This window comes from Clupea harengus, chromosome 20 (assembly GCF_900700415.2).
Source record: "Clupea harengus chromosome 20, Ch_v2.0.2, whole genome shotgun sequence".
In the NCBI taxonomy this organism is placed as follows: Eukaryota; Metazoa; Chordata; class Actinopteri; order Clupeiformes; family Clupeidae; genus Clupea; species Clupea harengus.
Window position 1 is genome coordinate 23,166,031 of NC_045171.1, and position 11,172 is coordinate 23,177,202.

The window sequence follows — 11,172 nt, forward strand, 5'->3', positions numbered from 1 at the left end:
CTCAGAGGTCTGAGTCCCTATGGCAGGAGGGGAGGGGAGCAGCGTTTAGGGTTGTTAAAGAATCTCACACAGAGTTTGAACACCTGTCTGCCACAGATGAAACCTGCGATGAACTCAACTAAAAAGTCTTCATGAACAGCCCCGGCTTTAGCGACAAGCTAGTTCACCACAGCCCACAACAGAAACCTTCACATTCAAAAGTCACAGTATCCTTCTCAAGTTAACCAATAAATCCTAACCAACAATACTCAATATACATACATGCTAAACCAAAAACTATTTTATAAACTCAATATATATATCTTACAAAATGAAGTAATACCAAAAAAAATTCAGTTTGCAACTGAAATTCCTCCAAACGCATATTTAGATAGAATCACATTTGTTTCTCATTTCTGGAGAGGCTACACCCCAGCCACCCAAATTGGGTCTCGGGTTTCACTGGTCTACTTCAGAAGACTTAACTCCAATCTCCCAAGGGGAGGTTACAAAGAAGCCCAAGAGGTGCATCCCATAATACTAACTGAATAGAGAGCTTAAGTTTCAACTCTTAAAGATTTCTCTCTCCCCGTCCAACTTTCAAGAGAGAAAAAAAAAATCTATTCACGGAGTCTTAAGAGGTCACCCGATTTTAATGGTCACTTATTGCCTGTTGAGCAGGAGCCAGTGGCACAGAAAAGCACCCCAGGACCACCCTGTACCAAAACAACTCCAACATCAAATCCAACATCATTTTCCTCGCTCCCCCGGAGGAATAATGATGTCTGCTGAGTTTGACAACAAGGCCGTCCTTGATCTGTTTTCTTTTTTTCTTTTTTCCCGTCCCCCTTCATTTCTGGAGACCCCCCCCCCCCCCCCCCGTGCAGACACAGCTTCTCCAAACACACTGCATAATATTGATATAAATATAAATTTATATATCAAGTCAAGTCAGCTGCCCCAGTTTTTCATCTTTGCAATTCCACAACTGATAAGGATATTGAACTTAACAGAGGCAAGAAGACCACAGTGAAACAAGGGATGTGGCGTACTTGTCTCCCCCCGTCTCCAGAACAATCCAGCTGAATGCTTGGGATATTGTTCAGGCGAGTATTTTTGGGAACTGAAACAATAAGGTGAGCCTGCCAAACACATACCCTACTTACTCATGTTGAAGGCAATTTATATTTAATATAACACAGATCCATGGACATGAAAAAAAAGTAGAATTTAATTAACGTACAAACGAACCTGTACATATAAGGTGTTTATATAAGGTGTTTTTTATGTGTTATTTGGACTGTTTCCTCCCCCATTTGGAACCTTGATCTCATTCCACATAATCCCAACAAATGCTTTCAGCACAGGCACCCATAATGCATCACTTCAAAGTTGGCTGCCTTTCAGAGCCATCTAAAACAATACGAGGGCTACATTATCGCCTCTGTTGGGTGAACTTAAAAGGGCAACACTCACCTCGGCTCTCTGCGTGCGGGGCTGACTGGACTCTGTCTCGATGGCGTACACATCCACCATGTACAGGTCGGCCCCTTGCTCCCTGTCCAGCTCGCGGGCGGTCTGGATCACTCCCGTGCGGCGTCCGATGGTGAAGAGCCTCCCCACGGACCGGCCCCCGCTCCGCACGGACACGATGAAGTACTCCACCTTGGTGGCCGAGCCCCGGGGGCTGGAGGCATCCAGGGAAATGACGCTGGTGCCCGGCGGCTGGCCCTCCTTGAGGATGGTGAGGTACTTGGGCTGGGTGAAGACAGGCCCGTCCCCGCCGGGCAGGATGATGGTCAGCTCGGTCCGGGAGGTCTTGCGCTCGGTGCCGTGGTCGGTGGCCGAGACGGTGAGGCTGTACAACAGCTTGGAGGGCATGAGCTGGGAGGCGAGGCGGATGTCGCCGCTGTAGCGGTCCATGATGAACGTGTCCGAGTCGCCCTTCACCAGCTCGTACTCAACCTCACCGTTGGGCCCGTCGTCGGGGTCAAAGGCCACCACCGTGGTGAGGATGGAGCCGATGACGATGTTGGATTCGGCAATCAGGGCATTCTGGGAGAGAAACGTGGGCACGTTGTCGTTCAGGTCCGTCACCCAAATGGTGACGTTCTTTAAAGCGTAGCGTCGGAAGTCAACGGGAAACGCCTGATCTGTTGCTTTGACTGTCAATTCAAAGAGGTTGGAAAATTCTCTGTCAATCTCGTTGTTTGTGTAGATCACCCCGGAGCTGGAGTCGATGCGGAAGTGGCTTCCTCTTGGACTCTGCTGAACAATGGAGTACTCCAACTGTCCGTTGATATCAGCGTCTGTGTCTTGTGCGATGATGGTCATAACAGATGTGGAAAGAGGAATGTTTTCAGAGATGGACTTAAAAATATCACCTGTGGAGAATATGGGGGGGTTGTCATTAAAGTCTCGCACTTGAATCACCACAGGGATGGTTGAAGACTTGGGAGGCATTCCATTGTCCTTGGCAGTGATGTTCAGCTTGTAAACAGACTGGGTCTCATAGTCCAGTTTTTTGACCAGGAAGATGCTCCCCGTGTTGGGACTGACGCTAAAAGTGCCGTGGTTGTTTGTTGCGGTGATGCTGTAAGTTATGTCAGCGTTCTGAGCGGAGTCTGAGTCTGTGGCAGTCACTGAGGCCACCAGCTCACCTATCCTCATGTTCTCCAACACGTCGACTGTTAGGGTGGACTTAGGGAAAGCGGGTGTGTTGTCATTCTCGTCCAGCACGCTGATGCTAAGCATGCAAGAGGAGGACAGGGACACGTCTCCAGAGTCCACAGCCATGATCTTCAGTGAGTAGGAGGACGTGGCCTCGTAGTCCAGCTTGCCCACAAGAGTAACCTGTCCCGAGCTGCTGTCAATGGTGAACTGGTTCTCCTCATTGCCCTCCTTGATGTTGTAGCAGACAAGCCCGTTTTTGTTTTCGTCCACATCGGAGGCAGACACTCGCAGCAGCTGTGTCAGGTTTTGGGCCAGCTCGGAGATGGAGGCCTGGTATATGTCTTTAGTGAACTTGGGCGTGTTGTCGTTTATGTCCTGGATATAGACCTGGACCTTAGCCTGGTCTTTAAGGGGCTTGGGCAGGCCCTGATCCGAGGAGACGACCGTGAAGCTGAACACGGCGGCGCCTCGCTGTCTCATGAGGGACTCGCGGTCCAGCTGCAGTGTGCTGGTCAACTCCCCCGTGATGGCGTTCAGCTCGAAGTTGGGCTGCGGCATCTCGAAAGTGTACCTCACCTCGCTGTTCGGGCCAAAATCTTTATCCTCGGCGAAGACGCGCCCGACCAGGGACCCTCTCTTCTGCTCCTCTTCAAAGCGGAACACGTAATTAGTGCTGTTGAAGAGAGGGCGGTTGTCGTTCACGTCGTCCAGAATCACAGTCACATTCACGCTGGCAGTGAGTGGCTCCACAGCCCTGTCTGTGGCCATCAGCAACAAGCTGTATCTGTCCTGAACCTCCCTGTCCAGCTCAGTCTTAATGTACAACTGCCCATCTGGAAAGACTCCAAAAACATCACCCGTGTTGCCGCCAGTTATATCATACATGATTTCCCCATTGAGGCCTGAATCTTTGTCTGTGGCCTCCACTTTGAAAAAGCGGCTGTTCACGGGCTCCGATTCCAGGATGATGACTTCATATGAGAGCTGGTCAAACACGGGGGAGTTGTCGTTGACGTCATACACGCTGACGGTTAGAATGAGGCTGGAGGTGTGCTGGGGGACCCCCATATCGGAGCCGAGGACCTCCACCTGATACGAGCTGGTGGTGACTTCCAGAGGCCCCGTGAGTGTAATGAGGCCGTGTTTCTCGTGAATGTGGAACAGGCCCTTGGGGTTTTGTTTCAGGCTGTACACCACCACACCGTTGCTGCCCTCGTCGGGGTCAGAGGCTTTGGCCTGGAAGATCTGGTGACCGGTGCTCCAGTTCTCCACTGCACTGACATGCTCCACCGCATGGAGGAAATGGGGCGCATTGTCATTCAGGTCCTTTACTGTGATGTTAACAAGCGCGTCGCCTGTCACATCCCCACCCCTGGCTATCACTTTAAGCTGGTAAAAAGCCTGTTCCTCCCTGTCAATAAGGCCTGCAGCTAGGATCTCTCCTGTTGCGCTGTTAACAGAAAACAGTCCCCTCTGATCACCAGAGGCTATTAAGTAGGTGATGTTTGTGTTCAGATCAACAGTGGATGCAGAGACAGTGCCTATAACAGTCTTTACAGCTACATTTTCAAACATGACAAAGCTGTAGACTTTCTGGGTGAACGTGGGTGGGTTGTCCTGTGTGTCTATCACATTGATGGTGACGATAGCCTGCGTGTCTGCACGCAGCCCCCCACCGTCAGTGGCTGTCACCTGCAACTGGTAGGCAGTCTTCTCTTCCCTGTCTAGTGAGACTAAAGTGGTTATTTTGCCTGTTTCACTGTTGATGTGAAACTTAAAAGTATCGCCAGCCGTAATCTGATACTTGACTGTGCCATAGCTGCCGAGGTCCGGATCGGTGGCAGACACACTGGTGACGTATGTGCCGGCGGGCTCGTTCTCCTTGACCATGGCAAAATACTGCACTGGATAGAAAACAGGCCGGTTGTCATTTGTGTCTCTCAGAGTAATGTTTACTTTCCCCACGGAGTGGAGCGGAGGGCTGCCCGCATCCGTGGCCTTAATGTGCAGCAAGTAAGTGTCCTGGTCCTCTCTGTCCAGCTCCAGGGCTGTGCTGAGCCTGCCTGACACTGCGTCCAGACGGAACATATCCTGCAGGCTGGATGGGGTTTCGGGGTCAAATGAGAAACGCACGGTGCCATTGGCCCCCAGATCGCCATCTGTGGCCGACAGGACGAGCAGCTCACTGCCAGCCGGGGAGTGTTCCACCAGAGACACGCGGTACGTGCTCTGGGTGAAAGTGGGGATCTGGTCGTTCACGTCGGTGATGTTCACCACCAGCGTGGTGTAGGAGATCTTGGGCTGCAGCCCCTGGTCCTTGGCGCTGATGTTGAGCACGATTGCAGACGCCACTTCCCGATCCAGCAAAGTGGCGCTGGTTACCAGACCACTGTTTTCACTGATGGCGAACCAGCCCAAAGCGTTTCCAGACACAAGAGAGTAGCGCAGGTTGGCATTCTGCCCGGAGTCACCATCTGTTGCAGAGACCCCTTTAATGTAGCTGCCCTTTGGAATGTCTTCACTGATATCGACTCTGTACTGCGCTTCCTGGAAAATGGGCGGGTGGTCATTGATATCATTCACAAAAATAACCAGGCTGGCTATGGAAGACCTGGCCATGGGCTTTCCATTGTCTGACACAGAGACGGTCAGGTTATAGGAGGAGATACGCTCCCTGTCTAAAACACTCGCTACCTTAATTAAGCTCAAATTAGGAACAGGAGATGTGTGCACCTCGAAGTGCCTCTGTTCATTTCCCCCCAAGATGGAGACGGATATGTTGCCGTTGGCCGTGGGGGAGTCTGAATCTGAAACGGTTAACAAAGCCACCACTGTGCCTATCTGTGCATTCTCATCCACCGAGGCAAACTTGGAAGTGGTGGGGAAGTATCTAAACTTCACCACTGGGTCATTATCATTCACATCAAGGAGTTTGATAGTGGCCTCTGCCCTACCTGAAAGAGAGGGCACCCCATTGTCCATTGCATGTACAGTTAAAGAATACTCTCTCTTGCTTTCATAATCCAGACCTTCTTTTATGATAATAGTACCATCTTTGGGGTCAATCTGAAAAGGTGTGCCCTCGTCTAAATAATACCTTATATCTGCATTGGCCCCTTCATCCTGGTCTGTTGCTGTTATTTTCAGCACATTTGAGCCTATGGCTGCATCTTCAAAAATACTAGTTTGATACTGGTCTTTTTCGAAAATAGGGGGGTTATCATTGATATCTTGGATGGTGACATTGACTTGTAAATAGCCAGATCTTTTTGGGTCTCCTTTGTCCTCCACCTCAATCATGAGTTGGTAAAAGGGAGTTAGTTCTCTATCCAAGCCGCCAGTTGAAACCAGATGAAGAAATGCGCCCTCTCCGCTCGGGTTGACTGTAATATCCAAACGGAACCTCCTCTGCTCGTTCCCGTTTACTATTCTGTAAGTCGTATGATCAACTCCGTTACTCCCGATGTCCGCGTCTGTGGCTGTGTCAAGGATAACTTGTCTGCCACTGCTTGCGTCCTCCTTGAATGACACAACCATCGTCGGGTCTGGAAACACTGGCGAGTTGTCGTTAATATCAAGAACAACTATCCGAACTTCAGTGGGATATGTCGGCTGACTGGAGAGCACCACAACGTTGATAATATTACTTTGTAGAACTTCTCTGTCAATCACCGAAGAGGTGTATATCACGCCAGTCGTGCCATTAATTGCAAAAAGTTTGTGGTTCTCGCTGAAACGGTACTTAAAACTTGGTTTTGTCTCTATCGTTCCCACATAGGTACCAATAGGCTGCTCTTCCAGTACCTGAAACTCCTGACGAACTTGACTGGATGCGGAGTATTGCGATAAAGTCCATAGCATTAACAAAACTACATGAAATCGGTTCACTCCCCTACCTGAAAGCGCCATGGTCAAAATCCCAGTCCACCTTTCTTGGACAAAGTCCTTGCATATAATGCATCAAAGTTGTATTAGTTTCCCAAGCACTAAAACATTGTATTCCTGATGGCACGGGTCACTTGAAGAGTGCCGAAGTTGCACTGCTGTTGACAGGGTTTGTACCTTGCTTTCTGATGGTCATTCAGTATAATATTCCTTGATCGCTTTTCTCCAGTTCGTACAATGATACAGTTCCAATTGAAATCCTCAGGGTGCGAAGGATGGATTCGAAGTCCCGGTCTTGTCAGTGGAGGTTTCAGTACTTCATAAGTCCCGCAAAAGGCATCCTACTGCGCTGCACTTCATGACTCCTTAGGTGTTCCCATTGTGAAAGTAAAATAAACTTCTATTCGGATAATAACAACGACTACTTTAAAAGTTTTATTTCTTCACTGTAAACTTGATGGAAACAGTGAAAACCGTTGCGACGAAGCAGGGACAAGCACTTGCTAAAGCAATACCCGTTGTACCAGTGCAAAATCCCTCAGAATAACGGTGAAGAAACTTCAGTCATTTATCCCTATGTTCCTACTAAGTTAGAACAAAGCTGGAGCTGAGAAAAGTCCCTCCTACTTGCAATCTCATTGGATGACGCGGCTCTGTTCCGCCCTTTCTGCTTCTCTTGCTTCCTCCAAACTCTAACATTGGCTGCAGCTTGTGGATGAGAACGTCAATCAAACAAATGAACGGTCATTAGGTTAAAGCGGGAGCAGGTAGCGTACCGTTATTTCTTTATAATAATTGACAGTGACACTGAAGGGGTATTTAATAATTCAACCTAGTAGTTGAATAGTGGGATCTGGCAAATGGAGACTTTTACAATGCTATATTCCAAAAGTTAAAACTAAACATACATATATATATTGTTGATGAGAAGAGCGGATAGAGTAACAAATAACATTAGGCAAGTAAATTATGGAATCCCCATGTATTGAAATTACATATATTTGCATTGGGTCTAATATATATAGGAGGGCGCAGCGGCAAATTCACATTCAGAAAGCCTTGCTTTTGAATGTTGACGCCTGCTGGGTTGTTAAATTTAACTTTTTAATTAGACTGTGAGATTTTATGATTTTTGATCAAAAATAATTAAAACGTCTTGAGAAACATCATCATATTATAACTCAACAAGATTAACCAGTTTTCAAAAGATGAATCATTAATCAGTATTTCTACTCACTGAAACCAGATTTGAGTCTCATCCCCTAGGTAGATACTGCCATCTAGTGGTGGAGTAAAAACATCTCGCAGAATGACGGTCCAAAGTCACCGTTTCTATTACTTCTGGCACATTTTCGCTCATGAAAGAGGTGTGTATTGTGGCTGTCATTTCTCCGGTGTTTTGGTTTCTTCTAAAGAAATGAAATTAGGTTAGGGGGCCAAGGGATAAAGCTACGCTCTCCCATCTAAGTGGATGTCCTACACAGGGATGGATTAACGAACGGGCCTACCGGGCCCAGGCCCAGGGGCCCATGAGCTCAGGGGGCCCCTAGGCCAGAGCCTCTGTGTGAAGTCGCTGGTATGTATCTCTTATTTGTGGTTGAAAAAGTTGTATCTAATTCATTTGCTAATGGCTTTAATTGAGTGTACCTGTGCTGTGTTAGAAAAAGCTAGTACAATACGACAGTGATCAAGCATGACTTTTTTGGTACCACAAAGGATACCTTATGCTATATATTCCCTCAAAATGGCAAACCTGTCTCTATCATGGTTTTCATCATTTTTAGGGGGAAATCGTCAGTAGCAATCTATAACAAAATAATATGCTTATCGTACATACACTATAGAAACTATTAAAAGACCGATTCGATTAAATGAATAATTTCTTATTTTCTTTGTTATTTTTATCATATACAGATATGCAATGATGATTGCTGGGTAATATGTATCTTGTTGTCCAATGTCAAGTTTCTATTTGATCATGTGATGAGACGATACGATATAGCTAGTTTAGGCGCAGAATCTGAAAGTTAAGACCTACAAGCAGGCACAGTAGGCTACACCTGCCGAACGACGCCTTTCAAACATAAAAGTGGTGATGCATGATTTGATTTTTCAATGGACAGGATAGCCAGCCCATTCAGCCTCTCCTGTCCCATGCTGCCCCTCAGGTAGGTCTTAATCAGTTTCAATTTGGAAAAGAATCACTCGGCTGTTGCCCTGTCACATGTAATGTCAGAAACAATAGCAGGGCAGTGCACACCTCACCGAAGGTGGATGTTACGGAGTAAACTCTTACCTGTTTACTTTCCCAATACAATAGCCAAAGTATCTAATTCGACCGTAAAATCCAACACATTGGTTGTGTTTGTGTGTGCCTGTGCGTGTGTGTGCGTGCGTGTTTTGCGGGCGCACACATTTTTTTTTCGCGGAGGGGGGGGGGCCTTCAACATGTCCAGGCCCAGGGGCCCGTGGTTTCTTAATCCGTCCATGGTCCTACATGCCTCTCAGCAGGAGCTTGCTGAAGCTTGAGTCAAACATGAACCTTTATTTACTGAGCAAACTATTTGTATTTTGACGCCTACTATTTGTGTCCAGTCTAGATACATATCCAGGGATCTGTGTTAACTGCCAGAGACATCTAAATCGATAAGACACTGTGTTGGCCTAGAATCTTTAGGGTCAAAGCCAATGCTTTGCATGGACTCACTCCGTCAAGCAGACAGTGGCTGTCGAAAGCTGATTACTCTCCCACGCCGGTGTCTCCGAGTCCTGCCAGCCTCATAACCAGATTATGGTAAGACTGCAGCCGCAGCGGAAGCATTCAATATAAAATCATCTTGTTAGTTTGTTGCTCTGATTTCTTAAACAGACCTGATCTTGTCATTTTTTAGGGGGGCTTCAGTGAAGTTAAGCAAAGTGCCCTATCAGACTACAAGACCTGAATGTTTGCCTCTTTGAAGGCTTGTAAATGAATGAATGGTTTAATAAGATTATTTTACCGTTCCCCATGGGTTTGTATCCCGTTATTGTGGATCATGTGTCTACGCAACCAGTCCTGTTTATTTCATTGAAATGTACGGCACTGACGGTGGTCTATGTGAAGCTTAGGCCACAATTTGGTCAGGCTGTCTTGTTGCCATTTGCAATTGACATCAGCAGAAATATGCCATAAATGGTTTGTTGTGTATGTGTTTCTACTATGATTTTGCAATTGAAACAGTATATAAGAGTGTCTCTCTCTTTCTCTCTCTCTCTCTCTCTCTCTCTCTCTCTCTCTCTCTCGCTGTGTGTGTGTGTGTGTGTGTGTGTGTGTGTGTGTGTGTGTGTGTGTGTGTGTGTGTGTGTGTGTGTGTAAAAGCCTGGAGGATTTTTTTTCAGCGCTAAGTGTGTTCCAGATTCACAGTGAACATTTCCCCCGCATGCAGCACTTTCGACGTTAGCTCTTCCTTTCATGTCACCCCACTGCATGCACTCTTTAAAGGTGTGATGGGCGCGTTTGTTGTATCTACAAGCCTTAACAGCTATTATTAACTGCCGATATCGTGAAACAATCCTCTTTAATCCAGACCCACCTGACTGCTAAACCTGCCCCTACACATCCTTTCCCCTATGAACTGAGAGCTCCAGCTCCAGCTCCAGTCCTCCAGGTGTAGGTGCTGATTGAAATGATGTGATTAACTTGGGGGCTGTAGGGGAATTGCCCACTGTTGGGCTCCATTGCTGCAGTACAGGCATAGCAACTGAGGAGAGTGTTCCTATAAAAGCTGTCAACAAACTGTAAAGCTGAAAGCGCTAGGATCAGATATACCCGAGAAGGATGCAGGAGAGCCTCATAATGGAAAACAGACTTTTACTGTCATCAGCTGTCAGCATTAAAGGGGATGTTTCTGGAAAACCGGAGGCTCGGTGTCGCTTATAAATTCAAACCTAAGAAGATCCCTCTCCTCTTCTACATCTTAAAACAGGAGTCAAGATGCGCTGTGAGTCAAGAGGCACTCTGTGCTTCCACCTCAGTGAACCCTTGATGGTGAAAGGGTGAGATTGTTGACAGTGTGCCTTGGGACAGGATATGAAATGTTCCATGGATGGAGCGTTCATTTGTGTGTGCTGAAGAAGGTGATGAGAAAATGGGGTTAACGCGGGTTCGCCGATTCTGGTGGCTTTCCTACGTGGTACAAAAGAGCATTTGTACAGTCGATAATATAAAACAAAATAGTGATCCGGAGCAATGACAAGCTTCTCCATTGACCGGTGAGTTAGTGGCCAGACGTTAATGCTGACAACAGATCTATTGCCTGCCTGTGTTTGTTTAACATGCATTGGGTTTAAAGCGGCCATTTTAATTTTCCCGGGGAGTTTCCCCCCAGACTCCTCAGTGTACCGTTGGAAGCAAAAGCCTCTTGTTTCTTAGAGGGCTTACTTTCTTTAAGGAAACCACAACTTTCCATCCTTTATTTCCAGGCATGGCCGGTGTGCTTTCGCAGCAGGGAACACATTTTAATCAGTGAGCTTTGTGGGACCCATATGCTGGGTTTGATATAAGAGGTCTCTTGTACTGTACAGCAGTGTGGTCCAGACTCATTCAGACCAAGGTGAACTCCACCTTAACTAGTAGGCTTATATTACTTACTAAAT

The 11,172-nt window shown here is 47.1% G+C and overlaps 1 protein-coding gene across 1 annotated transcript in view; it reads right to left on the minus strand.

The window, feature by feature from the left end:
• Nucleotides 1-7,114, minus strand: part of LOC105906534 (protocadherin Fat 4) — an 86,508-nt gene extending 79,394 nt beyond the window's left edge. Inside the window, exon 1 of the mRNA XM_031558094.2 lies at nt 1,456-7,114. Coding sequence (XP_031413954.1) covers nt 1,456-6,561 — 5,106 coding nt within the window. The 5' untranslated portion in view covers nt 6,562-7,114. The remainder of the gene's footprint in view (nt 1-1,455) is intronic.
• Nucleotides 7,115-11,172: the final 4,058 nt, after the last annotated feature.